The 17,045-nt window shown below is 43.8% G+C and overlaps 1 protein-coding gene across 11 annotated transcripts in view; it reads right to left on the bottom strand.

Annotated features, from left to right (window-relative positions):
* The window catches only part of Foxp1 (forkhead box P1), a 608,309-nt gene that overhangs the window by 75,863 nt on the left and 515,401 nt on the right, over positions 1-17,045 (bottom strand). For 9 of the 11 annotated variants that reach the window (XM_087904462.1, XM_087904472.1, XM_087904467.1 and 6 more), the window contains 4 exons: positions 14,108-14,245; positions 13,006-13,095; positions 7,609-7,762; positions 810-1,014 (listed from right to left, as the gene is read on the bottom strand). In XM_087904462.1, coding sequence (XP_087760588.1) covers positions 810-1,014; positions 7,609-7,762; positions 13,006-13,095; positions 14,108-14,245 — 587 coding nt within the window. The remainder of the gene's footprint in view (positions 1-809; positions 1,015-7,608; positions 7,763-13,005; positions 13,096-14,107; positions 14,246-17,045) is intronic. The other 2 variants (XM_087904468.1, XM_087904466.1) reach the window with 1 other exon arrangement.

Raw genomic sequence — 17,045 nt, 5'->3', positions numbered from 1 at the left:
AAAAAAAAATTGGTCCACTTGAAGAACATTATATATTCCATTTCTGAAGCATATTTCAACATTGGCAATACTGCTTCTGAGTAAAACACAATGAACAAACAGCTTCCTTTCCTTGGGGCCTTAAGGAACACAACGCAGTCAGGATCTTAAAACAGTCCAAGCTTCAACAAGAGCTCAGGGCATTGAAAACATAAAGCCTTAACTTATAAACAGGAACGCACCAGACGGCACAAAGCTAACTCTAGGCCCATCATGAGAAAGTGAGCTTGAGGCCAACTCACCATCATTTAAATCTTTCCTTAGTGTCTATGCCCAAGAGACTCAGGCTTCCTTCACTTCCGTCTGACACATGGAGAAAAACATGGGTTCCCTCACTTCAAGGGGGAGCAGTACATACTAGCAGTAAGCACTTGGCTTCCTCAAAACAAGACTTGAAATTGTCCATAGCAGACAGCACTGTCGCCTCCGAAGGTGCTCCGAGCCAAGGTGCTCACTTTGCATGGAGTGAGCTCCTGGTGAAGCACACAGTTGACCTGAAAGCCTTGGGAGCCAACCCTTCCAATGAGGAACCACTAGAGCCTGCCAGGGCTCCCAAGATGAGCGTACATCTGAGAAAATGCTAACCCCATGTTGGAAAGGTGCAAATAATTAGATGCCTCACACCCAAACCAAAGTGAATACATTCTGGAGTAATCATATGCACATTCAAGCCCCATGAGTACAATGAGGTTTCCCAGAGACAAAGAACTGGGCAAGGCCAACTGCTCCTTCCAGGGGGATGACAGTACTGAGCGCAGACAGGGGCCTACCTTTCCCGTTTGGGAGTGTGGACCGAGAGTTGTCCATTGGTAGAGGCGTGTGGGTTCATGATGAGGGAGGTCTTGGAAGGTGCCGAGGATGAGACACATGTGCTGGTCAGGTCTAGGCTGCTGTGGTTGCTGCCTGTGGTCTCCTCTGCAGTGTGGGCACTTGTCACTTCTTTCCAGAGCTGCTGCAGTTCCGCTGGAATCATGCCTGAAACAAACAAATTGGATAATCAAATCAATTAACAGCTAATTCCGTCCCTCTTCAAACAGTAATTAAATCAAAGAGTCAGTAAACAAAGCTTAGTGTTAGGGGGGGCTTTAGGGTGTTCACACTTTCCCTTTTTCCCTCCCAACTACGCAAATATGGTAGTGATAAGTGCACCCTCCCACGGAGCAGCCATTGAAGTCCCCTCTTCGCATAGAACAGACACCTTGAAAAGGATGCAAGCAACTGCTATTCTGCAACAGCATGGCTCCCTCCATCCAAAGGCTGTTTCTCAGTTTTAGGAGAGCGAAGGCAGGCCAGCTTACTTCTAGGCACATAGGAGGCCTCAAAATAAATTTGTTCAACTATAGGCTCACGATAACATGAGCCACAAAATGAGTAATTTTTGTGCTTAAGTCTTAAATGATGACAAATAGCTTTGTTATTAAATATAGTTTGTATTAATCACTTTTAGACATAAATTATGAATTCATACCATCTTCCTGAAATGCTTTTCAACTTTTAACAGTCAAATTGATTATACTATGATTATTTCATTAACACACCTATCTTCCTCATTAATTTTGGTTTCTAGTACCACATGCTTAATTGATGGATGTGTCTACTGAAGACTGTGTAACTTTTTATACAAGTAACACTATTATTACTGTCATTTTTGAGATCAATGCTAATGAGCCATTGCAGAGTAAAATGGAAAGGAAAATAAGCTTAGAGTAACAAACTTCTCTTGTTTGCGTGAATGGGGTCAAAATGGGCAGGGGTCTCCAAGAAACACTTGTCAACCATTATTTTCTCTAAGATGAGATCCCATCAGTATGTTAACCTCATCACCGTGGACCTTTGTATCTTTATCCCATCCAGCAAAGCCGGTACAAGCCAGACTTCCCAAATTCCAATTCACTGTGTATTTTAGGTTGGTCTTAATGACCAGAGACAGGTTCCGAACTGCACCTAAGAACAGCAGAAGCTACAGCTTCCTCTGAAGGAGGAAAAGCAGCCACGCACCCCGTACATTCCAAGGCAACTCCACCTCGGAACTGCATGCCTGGGCTGCAGGTCACTGTCCCCATCAGCGCTCCCAGAGAGCCAGCCATTTTCTGGTTAGACAGCAACAGCCGAAACAGGCTTATTTCCTACCAAACCAAAACGTACTGGATTGGGAAAAAGAAGGCTGTGTGCGTTATATTCATTTGAAACACATAATAAAAAAATGCCAAGGTCTAAATTTAATTTATTTTTGTCATTTAGAATACAATGGCTAGATAATCATCTCAACGTGATCAGCCAAACATCTTTACTTTGCTAAACTGTTAAAGATTTTAATTATGCTAGCATTGGAGAGCACTGGTCTAATGAGGCGACGGACTCCAGAGAATCCGAGTGGTTAAGAACTGTGAAATGAGTCTGATAGGATTTTTTTATATTCACCGTGGATCGTTTGCATATCAAAGAGGAGTAAATTATTGCACAGCAGACCAATAATCTTCCCCGCCTTTCTAAGAGGAGCAGTAACAAAAACAGTTGGTCTCTCCAAGCAGTGCTCCGGGAAAATGTTCAAATGCTCAAGTATTTGCAATTAATATATATTATAAAGGGAGCATCAAATAATACATCGAGTGGTCAGAGATCCTTCAAATGCATCCTCGACAGCTGAGTGGGTTTCCTTCTCCCTTCATAAAAATCAAATGCCAATTATATTTTGATGGATTTTGTCCCAAATGAACATTTAGTTATTAGGCATATTCAATTATTCCTTGTCCCCTGAAATCAAACCTTGAGGCAAATTAACCAAAGGGAAAGGTCACGACACAATCCTGGGTACAGTTTTGCTGCGTGTGAGCTATTATTTTCAACCCCTTTTCAAAGTGACAGGTAGGATGTGCCTACCGCTAGCAGGTCTGCCACTGTGATCCACACACTGACAATTACCAGTAAACAAAGCTGACCCTGGGACCAGGGTTTACTCAATTGAAACAACGGGGAACAGGCTGGTCTATAGATGAGGGCGTATTGGTATGAAGGCAGAGAAGTCAACACCTATTTTTATTTTCCGGTGAGTGAACACAGGAAAAGACATAGCCACCTATTTTTTAACTCCGACTAATTGATTTCTGGGTCACTTGCAAGGGGAAGAACATGGGTCTACCAACAGCTGCCTTCACACTTTCCTTCTGAGAAGAACAAGACTTGGAGGCTACTCCAAAGGGATAGCTCTTCTCTGACAAATTAACAACAAGACAAATGTGCTCACCACGCATTCCACCTGCACATGCAGTGGTGGGAGCCTGCTTTTCTTCTATTCCAGGAGGCTGGCAAATCGGGTTCCACATGGACCAAGTAGAAAGGGGGACCCAATGAGCGACAACAGCATTCTGGGGCAAATGTTAATGTGGTCATTAGGCTCAAACACACTCCATGGACTGAAGACTGAAGCAGTTGGTTAGATTCCTCCTTTCCAGGTCACTGTTACTCAGTGACTACTAGCCACTGCAGGATGACTACACCTCATGACAGGTGAAGACAGACAGCAGCTAAGCTGATACCCATCAGACTACATGGATTCCATTTTTTAAGTATCACGTGTTTCTTCCAGAATGGTACAGTAAGTGTATCAAACTAGATGAATCCATCAATTGGTACATAGCAAAGTAGGTAGAGTTTACATTTAAAAAAAAAATTAAAAGGTTGTAATAACAGAAATGGGACATTTCTGTATAAAACTACTGGTATTAAGGACAATCAAATGCTGAATGAAACTGGATGAGAACAGAGAGACTTGTTAGTAAACGAAGAGGAGGCTCCAGAGCGGCAGTTCTCACCAGGGCTGAATGACATCCTAACAGCAAAACTACAGCCATGTAGCAGCAACAAAGGTGATTTTATGGTTGGGGGTCACCACAACACGAGGGCTGTATTAAGGGGGTCACAGCCTCAGAAAGGTTGACAACCACTGCTCTAGAATAATCCAAAAGGAAAAACACTCTAGCATATATACTAGATTATATACTATAGTATATAAACTCTCCAGAAAAAGGCCTTTAAGATATCACTCACTATGCCCATACTTCCGGATTTACACACAGGCTTAAGGTAACTTGGCAGGGCCATGCAGGAGATGTGGGAGAGTCCTGATGGCTTCATTATGGAGCGAGCCCTCCTAGCACTTTCAGACACCTCGCCCTGGTGCCGTATAATGTTTCTTTTTTTTTTTTTTTAATCTTTTGCTTCTTCTTTTTTTTTTTTTTCTAGGACAACCTGTCCCTTCATTATAAAAGAAAATGCAGGCACAGGTTTAAAAAATGTATGTTGCGGGGACAGTTGACAGATTACTGCTTGTGGAACTCAATTTTACAACCCCAGGTATCACTGGCTCCAAGACAAACAGTTGATCAGCCTTTTTCTGTCCTTGTACGTCCGTACCCAGGTGACCATGTTCAAGCAAGCAGAAAGTTGATTTAAACCTCATAATGACATCAGTTTTAAGCCATCAGCTCTCGGATAAAAAAGAATTGTGTTGTAGTTCAAACGTGACTGAACGCTCTCAAGCCACTGTGCAGAGGAGGCTGGGGAGACCCAAGTGAGTTCCTGCTTCGTGAGGGAGAGCATTAACTGTGGTCCCCTTTACACCCAGCACCCAATGCCACCCATACCAGCATTCACACGCATGCCGTCTCGGACACACATGCAGACACCCCTTAGACTCTGCATATGCCTTTCCTAATGTTGCAGGCGCTAATAGTTACAGCAGACTGCTCAGCATATCCATCAATGCCGCGGCCGGCGTGCTGCCGACGGGGTCTCTGATGTGCCACTGCAGAGATTACACTGCATGCATCAGCACATTCATTTCTCCGGCATTACATGTGAGCTTGTCTTGTCACTGCCCAATTGCCCTCTTTTAGGACAGCTTCACTGATGTACTGTAACAATGAACCTTAGTGAGCAAACTTAATAGTACAGGAGCGATGGGAAAAGACGAGAGAGCGCGAGAAGCCAGAGTGTGGTGGGTGTGTCGGAACGGCCTTCCACGTTTCCAACAATAAACCAGAGGGTGTAATTAAGGCAGGTTATAACATTATGCAAGCACAAAACATGCATTAGCGAGTGTCCTTCCTTTGCCCTGTGTTCAGTTCCCACTTCTTCCCACCAGACAGCAAGGGAGGAGAGGCCTCTCAGATGCCAAGCAGCACAGCAGACAAGGCAAGGACAGGTGGGAGGGCAGGAGGAAGTGAAAGGGGTGAAGAGCCCCCGTCCTAGCATTAAAAGCAAAGAAAAACAACAACAAAACCCCTAAGGGACAGATGTTGGGTGTGGTTGACTGGGGAGACAAAACCCAAATAGACACGCCTCACTGGCTCCATGCAACACCAAAAATTTCTAGACAAATGACTGTCTCTTCGGCAGTACAAAAGAGACCCATCATTCTCACCCAGCTTCAGGAGGCAAGTGAATCCAGTGCCTTCCTAGGGCAAATCCTAGGAAGCCGAAGTTCCAATCTATCCAGTGCAAGTCCAGATCCGCTACAGCAAGAACTGCGGGCCCTAAGGACGTGGAATTGGCAGTACCACACACAGCTATTCTTGCGTATTTGTAGGATCCCACAGTGAATATCATGGAGCAAGGATGCTCAGATCCCTCACAGAAAAAGATATATGCCAGACTGGGTCTTGGTACACACCTAAATTCTCAGCTGTTGCTCAGGAGACTGAGACAGGAGTTGGAGGCCAGCCTTGGGCTACAAAGCAAGAGATTCTGTCTGGAAAGAAAGACAGGCAGAATGGAATGGAGGAAGGAAGAAAGGAAAGAAAAGAGAGGAGAGGATGCCATGATATCTGAAAGATCCCATGAACATCCTTGTTTAGATTTAAATCAACCTTACATTAATTATGGTACTCAATACTATGTGAATAATTAAATCATTGCTATCTCTGACTACTGGTAGAATAGCAAGCAAGACATCTATCCATGTTCAGCACAGATATCAGTATGGCTTATTTTCTTTTTTTCAGTGTGTACTTGGGAGAGTCTGAGAATGTGGACTGGGCATGCATAGGACAATGGGTATTTGGAACAAGGGAACTGGCCTTTAGTCACAGTCACGGCCTTCCAACATCCTCTCCCCCTTCCCCTTTTTAGTCTTGAGTAAATCAGAGCTGCTTACACCCACAGGGGCTCCTAAGAACATCTAGATTCCCTTTGTCTCTGATGCCAGCAACTTTCAAAGAAGATTCAAGGTATCTTATCTATTAAACATTGACACTTTTCAGGGCTGGAGAGATTTCTCATTGTTTAAAAGCACTGACTTTTTCCCATAGGACTCGGGTTAGAGTCCCAGCACCCATATGACAGTTCACAGCCATCTCTAACTCCAGTTCCCAAAGACCTGACATCCTCTTCTGGCATCCATAGGCACTGCATTCACATGGTGCACAGACATACATGCAGGCAAAAATATCCATCCATACAAATAAAGAATTAAAGACAAAACAAACAAACAAAAAGCAAGCACACGAACAAACAAATGAAAAACACCAAAAATCTTTAATCCTCTTCAAGGAATGAAAGTTTATAAAAAAAATAACTGAGAAAGAAAGAATGAACAAAAGAAAGAAAAGAAAGAAACTGGAAATAAGTGCTCAATTCATTAGCTAAAATAAGCAGAAAAATATAAAAAAGAAACAGAAACAGAACAAAAATATTCTGCTAATTTTCAGAAACCAGAAGGATTTTAACATCCATGGTGGACATAAAGATGGCAGTGTGCCTAAATATTTAAAAACGGGTATCTAGGGCACTAAAGAGCTGCCCAGTTAAGGCATCTCTCCCAGAGGCCCTGGGTGCCATTCCTAACACTCACAGGGCAACTTACAACCATCTAATTCCAGTCCCAGAAGTTCTGATGCCTTCTTCTGGCCTCTACATGAATCAGGCACACACAGTGCATAGCCATACATGCAAATAAAAATGTAATAATAAATAGTTTTAAATGGTGTTTATATAAAATATTACCAAGATTTAAATGAGGAGCCCAGGATCATGAACTCAGGAGGTGGAGGCAGGAAGATTGTGAGTTCCAGGTTAGCCTGAGCTATGTCAGAAATCCTATCAGAGAGGGAGAAGAAAAGAAGCCAGGGAAGGAGGAAGGGAGGAAGGGAGGAAGGAAGAGAAGGGTGTATGTTCAGAGACAAGAAAGGAAGAAGGAAGGAAAAAAGGAACTTTGCATGTTGCAAAATATGTCTTAATATGTATGATTTAAAAAGTATGTTTCAACAACATTGGGAACCAAAATGCCAAGGGACTGCATTGAAACATTTAGTAAGAGCAAGGAACATGAGTTTCCCCTTTCCCCAACACTGCAACTCTGCCCTTGTGAGCACCCAGGTCCTTGAACTCTTCCTCCTGACACCAACAGGCACTGCAAGCACCAATCTGCTTTTGTGATTGTTGGTTAATGCCTCTCTGTGCGTGTTTCGGGTGGGCACTTCTCCGCATTCCACGCAGGTAGAGATCAAGAAACACCCCATCCCCTCTGCCCACCGTCTCCACGGAGCTGCTTCCCGAGTAATGGATGCATACCTTGAGCAAGAGGTTGGAGGGGAAGGGCAGGCTGCCCGGGCTGAATTGTTAGAAGGCCTTGGCGCTGCAGAGACAGGAGGTGCTGCTGCTGCAGCTGCTGCATCTGTAGAAGCTGCTGCTGGAAAGCCAACTGCTGGGTAGCCACCTGCTGTTGCTGCAAGAAACAGTGAGGGGCAAAAATGAGATGGCCACTTTCCAATGAAGGTTAAAAGTGTGCATGTTTCAAAACTCGCCACCACCTTCAAAAAACCCTGAGGACTGCAACCTGAGCTCAGTGGAGGACTCAATGTCAAGGTTTAAAAGGGACACAATATACTATGTCTGAAGACAGGTAAGGGGGGGAAGGGGTCTGTGTTAACGCTTCTGCTGCCCGCCCCCCTAGGGAAAGAATTCTTGTGACAAGCCTGCTTTCCTGACAGTAGGAAAAGCGTGACTTCTGTAGTCAAGACATGAACTTTAGAGACTTTGAAATCTGTAATTATTCACACTAGAAAGGAGATTCCATCCTTCTAGTCTGCAAGGATTTGAACCCTAAACTCTTGAGGTATAAAAGAACAAGGTATCTCCCTCCCTGCCTGCACCAGCAAGGGCCTTTCACTACTGTTTATCACTTCTGACATAAATAAATGAGAAAAAATCAGACCTTTGGAGAAGAAAAACTTCATCTAATATTGTTAATTAGCCATGACAAACGATGAAATAACATTGTAAATCTTTCATAGAAACAGCCACTAGATTTTAATTACGAACATTCATAATTTAGCAAACAACATCATCCTCCACCATGAGCGTTTAATGTGAACAGGCACTCCAAACTTTAGCTCCTTCAGTTGGCTTGAGTTTCAACCTCCAAGTCATCCCGAGTCTCCCGCCCACTTTGTTCTTGAAAGGAGGGGCTTTAAGATATGATAAATATCTCTGTTGACTGGACAATGACAGGAGGAAAACTTTTGTTGTGTAAAACATCAATACATCATTCCTGTGTTTAGCAGGCTTTACCCCAGCCAAAAAAAATTAATGTAGATTTCCTCAGTAATTATCTGAGTGATAGAAAGATAATATGGTGCAGGAATACAATAAATAGAAGGAAATTATCTAATATCCTAAATCTGCTAGGAATCATATCGAGGTGGAGGTCTTGGCTACACTATAGCTAACAATTAGAAAGGAAAAAATTAACCCTTTCCAAACTGAATCCAAATATGTATGTATGTGTGTGTATGTATATCTACATACATATATATACACATATATCTTTAAGGAACACACAAGAGCTCTTTTTTAATTCTGAATATTATTTCAAAGGACAGCAACACTTTTGCGACTGAGATGATGACCCAGGGTTTTTAAAGCCTGCTTCGCTTAATAACGATACTTTACAAACAACTGCATTCACTTTAACCTAACACATGACCTCGATCTGATATGGCCATAAAATGGTGTGTGCACCGAGGCCTTCTGATGCAAAGTTCAAAGGAAGAGAAAAATGGTGGTTTCCTTTTGGCCTCCGTGCAGTTTATTTTACAGTTAAAAAAAAATAAGGAAAAAAAAAGCCATCGTCCTCATATTAGTAACCAATTTCAGACTTACCACCATGCCACTGAGAAAGTTAATTGAGTTTCACTCCAAAAAACAAATTCTATACCACTAACAACAAAAATTTAAATAAATTTAAATGAAAAGCCAGTACTTTCATTTTAAGAACAGCATGCAGAAAATGATCCAATTGTTTTTACCCCTTCCCAAGTTACCACATTAATGTGAAACCCAGTGATAGGTATATTCGTGTCAAAAGGATTTTTTCACTTCTTCAACAGATATTAACTCAAGACATTAAAGAAGGGGGATACAGACACAGTCAAAGACTGGGGAATTAGCCCCTGTTAAAGTCAAATATAAAGGGGGGGTGGAGGCTAGGGCGGGTGCTTCCTGTCTTACTGTAAATGAATGTTTAAAAATTGTGTATTTATATAAAATGACTGATGCTTTTTTCTGTTGTCTGTGGCCATCCCTAGGCAAGGCCCATGAAAGCTGTCCACGTTTGAAAAGCCAGGATATAAAAGTATACAAGGCCCATTGTCCCAAGAAGAATTTAAAAGCAACACTGGTTGCCAAACCGTGTTCCCCACCCAGTTACCAAACACAGGATACGAGGCCGTTTGTTTACTTCTCACAGTTGAATGCACACAAAAAAGGTCTCTGCACAGTCCCCGGACAGGTCAGCAGGCAGGGTTAAAATGCTCAAATGCCCTGATAAACCTTTCGTTTCAGGTCCCCTCCCTAGAGCTGCAGTCAAAGGTCTGTTTTCCTTTCTTTGGCTACTCCCTACTGCCTAACATAAACTGTCATAACTGGCCAGGACAAACGGCCCTTTTAAAACAATCGGCTTAGCCACCTCACCGTGCAGGATGGCACCCCCCACATACACCCCAGCTCGATTTTAAGATGAATTCTCCCATCTACTTTCCAAACTACCCTGAGTCCAGGACCCGGGAGCTGCGCCTCCATGGTATCCTTGCCTACGTCTCTGACACCATCAACACCTATATCCAAAGGAACACCTTCCCCAGGGGGTAACAGAAAATGCACTGTGCTCTGGCTACAAGTTCACAGATAGTCCAGAAAAAAGGGGGGTGGGGGAAGAAGAAGTACCTGAAGGCAGAAAATGGTGTGCCTTTAACGACAGTCCATTAAGGAACACACTGGCTCCCTCTGCCAAGGTCTGCGTTCAAACCTTGCCAAAATTATCACACCACGTCATACCACAGCTGCCACCATGTGACTCTTTCACTGTCGCACAGGAGGGACCGTCACCTGCATGAGGATTTGGGGGCACAAGCCCTTGACATCGCAGAGAAGCAGAATCTCCTAACAGTCCGGGGGCGCCATGAACACACAGTGAAACCCAAGGACACACACTTGTCTGACCCCACCTGTCTGCCTGCCTATAGGTGCACTGAGGCCACATCAAGCCATGGGCCACAGTAAGCCTCCAGTCCTCAAAATGCAAACAAACAAACAAGAACAAAAGCCTACTGCAATGCAGGGGCCTCTTTGCCTGTGGACACAGCATGCTCATTTGGCCATGGCTCTCGGCCCAAACTCAGAAGTCACTAGCATGTTTATGCTCCCCCCACAACAGCACCTCTGGAACTCTCTTCTACTGGGGGAACTTCCCCCACTCCTCCTCTTTCTGGAGCCCTCGGAGCTCATCTGAACTTTCATGTCTTCCCAGCACGCGGATGTGCTTCCCAAACTCTGTCCACGAGACCAAATAAGAGGTTAATAAGACGTGGCAATGGGAAGGAAGAACACAGCCCCTGGTAACTGATAAGAGTGGTGGTGGCAGCCCTTTCTAGTGCATCTTCAAATATAGAGTTAAAGATCTTTAAAAAACTAAATTTTGATGCCTTTGAAAAGAAAGAAGCACAAAATAACAACAGGGGGTTATTGCCTGCAAGCCACGGGGGAGAAACTCCATGATTCTTCTTCTCCCTTTTGAAGGCTGTGAGAAATCGGATTCAAAAAAGCAGCGGCAGAAGGGGAAACCTCTTGAGGCTGTAACCATTTCCTGCGATCATGCATAATGTACTTCAAAAGTGGGTTGTTACCAATTCTGTTGATCAATTGCACCTCCTTCGTAGCCCTTCTTTTTTCTGCTGTGTTTACATCTGATGTGACTCAATGACAAGCACTGTCTGAGACTGTGAAACAGGCCTGTCATGTTGATTTATGGGCGCATCAAACCCCAACTTGTCCAAACTGAAGCTCGCAGTTCATTAATTAGAGAGTTGTGACTTTGAAGTCAGCTTTCAGACTGTGGTTTTTAACATTTGGCTTAATTTATATGCTCTTGAATGTGGATCTCTAAGGGGAAAAACTGAAATTCCCTCCTTGTCTTTGAACTTCTTTTGACCGCACAATAATCATTTCTTTGTCCAGAGTGATGCCTGCAATCCCGGAGTCATTAAGGCGCATTGAACTGCCACTGATGAGTAAGCCCCGCTGAATTAGAAAAACAGCCAGGAAAACAAAGCTGAGAGCCTTCTGCGGGGTGATATCTCACAATTACATGCCTTCCCTCCCCGTGCCATTTCCATTTTAATTACTGTTAGTCCTTTAGATTTACATTTTAGACACTTTTTAATCTGTTCCCTTTTTTATTAGAGCAGCGCCTGGTAGCGAGCCACTGTCCTAAGGTTGTGTCAGCATTTTCATTAATATGCCTCCTCCCTTTACCCCAAAACTGCCCCTGCTCCGCGGGGGGTTTACAAGCAGCCTGCTAAACAGGACTCCGGGGTGGGGAAACTTGGCAGAGCAAAGGAAACGTTCCCAATTTGTGCAAAGGGAGGAGCTGGCATGGGGAGAAAAGTCTGGGAAACTCCCATGTGTACAGCCATCGTACACACTCATGTGAGGGGCAGGGATGTGGAGTCCGTCACCTGGCAAGACGCCCCCACAAGAGCAAAGGAACTAACTGTGGAGGGCTGGCAGGAAAGCCAGGAAAGAGGGTAGCACGCTGTCCGTGGAATTAGAAATTTTGTGGTCACAACGCGAGATCCTGAAGCAAAAGTTTTCAGGCCACTGTGGAATGTGAAAGGGTGCAAGGGTGTCCTAATACCACCTCGGACTCACAGAGCATACTGAAGGCTAAGTGGGGATGAACCCTCCCGGGAAAGTCTCAGGGTGTATGGGTCCCCAAGCATCACCTGCATGGGCAGTGCAGCCAAATGTAGCACACAAGGAATGCTATAAAGAACTGGGGCACAGAAGGACATGCAGTGCAGTGTTTGCTTGTTTGCTTTTCCTCAGTTAAGAACAGGTGACCTGAGACCAAGTCCCTTCACTTTAAGTCATGCTATCAAGTGCATGCGTTTAGCAATTAGGACATGCTCAACATGCAAAAGGTCAAATGAAGACGGGCATGTTTAATCACACTCTAAATGTCTTGTTTGCTTGCTTGACACCGCAAGAAGCTAGCTGGCCAACGGAAAAGGCCATTGCCACCTGCCCAAACACTTGAGTTCATCAAACAAACAAACCAATGATTAAATGATGACAAAAACAAAAACAAAAACAAAACAAATAAAAAAAAAACTAGGTCTGTGTCCTTCTCCAATTTTGTCCCCCCCCACCCTGGCTGCATGCTGGTCCTCCGCTGTACCAAAGGAACCCAGAACACTGCTCCTGATGCTGTCACCACGGAGCGGTGGTGATGTTAAAGTCAGGGATCGAGAAATCTTAGCACAAACAGGACAATAATTCTTGGTCTGAAAGCCGAGAACCGATAGAGTCAGCTGAGCTGGGCAATCATTTCAAAGATGAATGACAGTTTAATAGCCACGAGATAGTCCCCCGAGATCTGTGGTTTCAGAGTAAAATGTGCACTGTCGGTACCTCTTTCGGCTGTTTTCCAGCATGTTGCTGTTGGAGGAGTTGAAGCTGCAACTGTTCTTGTTGTTTCTTATAAAATTCTTGAAGCTGCTGCTACAAGGGGGAGAGGAGGGGACGGTAAGTAACAGAAGACCAAGGCCCACTGTCCCCATCCACGCCACGCGCCAACTGTGCCTTGAAAAATAGCATCCTTTTATCTGCAAGGGCCTGACCTTTTACTTTGAAACCTGACAATAAATTCCACGGACACTGACTATTCTTGGCATTAAGGTCTGAGGAGTAATCTCAAAAATGAACTGATGAAAAACATACCATTTTCCACACAAATTAATTAAAATAAGGCAAGGGATGACCTTTGATTGTACAACAAAGCCACAACGCCCTTGCAGAGTCTGGTCAGTCTCTAGTGCAGGCTTTCTAAATTACAGGGGGAGGGGCAAGGAGGGTCCCACCCTTGAATACTTCAACGATGTTGGGAACGTCCTGAGTCCATCCTCACCATTCTCTATCAGCGACTTCTAGCCCTGTGGCAGCTAGCCTTATCTGTTGGGTTCAGGCTGCCTCTCCAGTCAGAGGATTATGTCCCCAAGACCCAAGGGCAGCCACAAGTTTATCTGAGCATCAGTACGTGCAGAAAAAAGTAAACTCTGTGCCTTGAAATTAATGAACTCCAAAATGTTTTTTTTTTGTACGTTCAAGAAAAGAAAAAAATTTTTTAAGGTAAGCCTTGGAGTTGAAATGGGGACTTCAAGAGCTGTCTATACAAACTGGTTTCCAATGCGCACCTCATGTTGCTTTGATTCATGCCATTCAGAAGCCTCTAGGCTTACCAAATAAGAGTGCAAAGCCATGTAAATCTGAAAGATTTTGGTTCCTTATCAAGTCCAATCACAGCACTAATATCAGTCCACAGGGCACTCTCCAGACCCAAGGCCTGGACCTGTGGCATCATTCTGCTCCTTCAGTGGCACAGATGTTACACTTATCATTCGGGGGCCCGGTGGGGTTCTGTGCCACTTAGCCTGCCACGGTAATTCTTCCACAGGTAAACGGCTGGGTGGATGTGGGGTTCTGGCTCCTGCGGAGTGGGCAGGACGACAATTACCTGTTGAAGCATGAGGGCCTGCTGTTGCTGGAGGAGAACCTGGAGCTGCTGGGGGCTCAGCACTTGCTGCTGGAGGATCTGCTGCATTTGCTGGGGAGTGATAACCTGGGGTGTCATCATAGCCACTGACACGGGGACCTAGAACATTAACGAGGGGTAAGTCGGGAACCAGGAAGACACACACCCTCAGCCCCCCAGGTGAAGAGATACAACCGCAGATTCTACATTAACCCTTGTGGAATTAGCAGTATCCATTTTACTGTGACGCTGTTGCTAAGTACCAAACTCAGGACAGCACAGGTGCCGGGCAAGTCAAGAAATGGAAAAGAAAATCGTGCACCCTGGGTGGTTTCACAAGCAGAGAAGGAGGCACACCTTAACAAATGCTCTCGGGATCAGGGGCAGACCTACCCTTCCCCACAACAGATCTCTACCTTACCAAATGCTCTCAGGATCAGGGGCAGACCCAACATTACTGACAGACCTCTAGTCAATAAGAGCTTTGAGAAGTTAACCTAGACTTCAGTTTTGTTTTAGGACATTAAGGAGGAACAAACAGTTTTGCAGCTGCAGCTGGTACGACCCACTTCCCTCTGGACAGTGATTTTCAGACCCATCCAGGATGCTCAGGTGGTGCAGAGGAAGGCGGTGGGGAGAGAATCGTGGACACACCTTCTGGACTTAAAACGTGGCCCCTTCCTCGGACGCCTTTTACCCGTCCTTATTCACCCAGCATACAGATGTCTCAATTCTTTCATATTACGTGTGATACCAGTAAAAAGCCGCTTTCCATGACATTTCAGTGACAAACAGCTACAGTGATGAACTTGATAGCATTTCGTATTTGCAGCTGTTAACACGTTTCTGCACGGGCATCTCTGCAAGGAACCTGCACACTGTATCTGAAAGGATGATGTCTTGTTCAGATAAAACACTGACATTAAAATGACAGGCTGTCTTGGCCAAGGTTACACAAATTGTATTCAAGCGGATACCTAATGACAATGCTGCGAATTCTGCGAGCTTTCTAGAATGTAATTTAGCTATTCAAAATAATCACTGCACTTGTGCTTAATTTTCAGACTACATGAGAACCATTTTGTCAGTCCCCGTAATCCAAGAAGACTACTTCATGAAAAATCACCCCCCCATAAAAAGATAAGAAAAAAAACAATAAAAGACAAGAGTCAAATGTCTAAGAGTAATATTGTAATATTTAAGCATCTTGCTTTCCTTTGGTTTTTTTTTTTTTTTTTTTAGTAAATGTGCCAGCAAGAAGCTAGAAGCGGTAAAGGATATATACTTTGCTAAAAAGGGTCTGCTGTCATCTCATGTATTACAATAAAAGGTAATAATATGTTTTGCACTTTGCCTGTGTGCCACTTTAAAAAAAAAATCCTGCAGACAATGGCTGATCAAAAGATAAAAGAATTTTTTAAAAAAAGTCTTTCGGAGGAACAGTAAGCAAAAGAGAGAAACGGAGTGTTAATTTTATGTAACATAATGTCTTAATATGCAGTTTATCTTGACTTTTTCACATGGCTTGCCCTGTCATTTGCATAGCGAGCTCTCATTCCTAATTTCACACTCATTATGCACTGATGTCCCGATTTCTCAGCATCACTAATTTTGATGAACTAAAAATGGTTCCTGAAGGTCAGATTCACATACAGTGAGCATCCTCTACTGTTGTTGTGGCATGTTGTGTGTTGGGGTGAGGTTGGGGGAGATTCAGGTGCAAGTTTTGTATGTTTAGAAAACACTAGCTAGAATACTCAAAAAACTTCATTAACCCAACTCAGGGAGGTCATCCATGAATTCTTCCTATTGCAGTGGTCTTTTAAGTGTAGATGTAGTTACACTGTAATTTAAAACAGATGGGCATGTCTGAATATTTTTATATGCAAAAAGGGACAGATGTATATGAATGGATAAATTATCCTTTTAAAAAGATAATTCGCAGCATGAAATATCACCAAAGATTGGAACACTGAACTTGCGCACAGTCTAGGGCAAACGCCAAGAAGACATTATCAAAACATCTAACCATCTACGCACTAATTCCAATTAGTCGATTTTGTCTTCATGCAGAAGAAACTTCCTGAATTTTAAAGTATGCACTGGGTACCAATCGTGATCTCTGGAGCTCCTGAAGTCAACATATCACAATAGAAGTTTACTACTCCTTGAGAGTCGCATGGCCATGCAGGAGGCTCCCCGAAGCAAACAAAGGAGCCATAATGAAGGTTTCTTTTTCTCTCTGCATTTCTTGGATGGCGTACAACACAAACAGGCGTGAGCCAAATGTCTAATGGCGATGGACGGGAAGACAGACAGGAACAGGGTGGTGTAAAATTTGAGCTGGTGATGGGCAGGAACCTAGACAACAGTGGCAGAGAAACAGTACAGAAACAATCCCTTCACCGTCGTTCCTAAAAGTGGGCTGGAGACCCTGCAAAGGGACACAGGTAAATTTAGGGGGCTGATGGAAACACTACGGGGGCCACGTAGATTCACAAGTGTCAAATCTCTTCTAACTGGATAAAGAGTGTATTCTATAGCCTATTATGCTTTAGCAAAGTTGATTTAAATCACTGTAGGCAATATGTACATTTTGCTGAATTTTTTTATCATATATTTTTAAAGCATCTTAATTTTAAGCCTGGTAAAATAGTATGTGGCTTTTTAAATGAGAAATACCCTGGCCCGTTGACTGTCAATAAAAAAGGGGGGGCGTGACCAGCGAAAGATTGACAGGTCCAGGTAATTTTCAAATCCTTGCAGAGAGCCCATGGTCTCCAGTTCCTTTTCCCACAGTTACTTCTTCATTGTTGGCAGCCGAACTGCAGAACAGTAGAATGAACTTGACTCTCCCCGGCTTGTTCCCTTTGGACACTTTGATGGAGGGTCTGATGAGTAATAAAATGCTTCAAGCAGC

Source organism: Myodes glareolus, chromosome 3, assembly GCF_982192425.1.
Source record: "Myodes glareolus chromosome 3, mMyoGla1.1, whole genome shotgun sequence".
NCBI lineage: Eukaryota > Metazoa > Chordata > Mammalia > Rodentia > Cricetidae > Myodes > Myodes glareolus.
The sequence above is the reverse complement of the archived record's forward strand: the minus strand, read 5'-3'. Positions and strand labels throughout refer to the sequence as shown.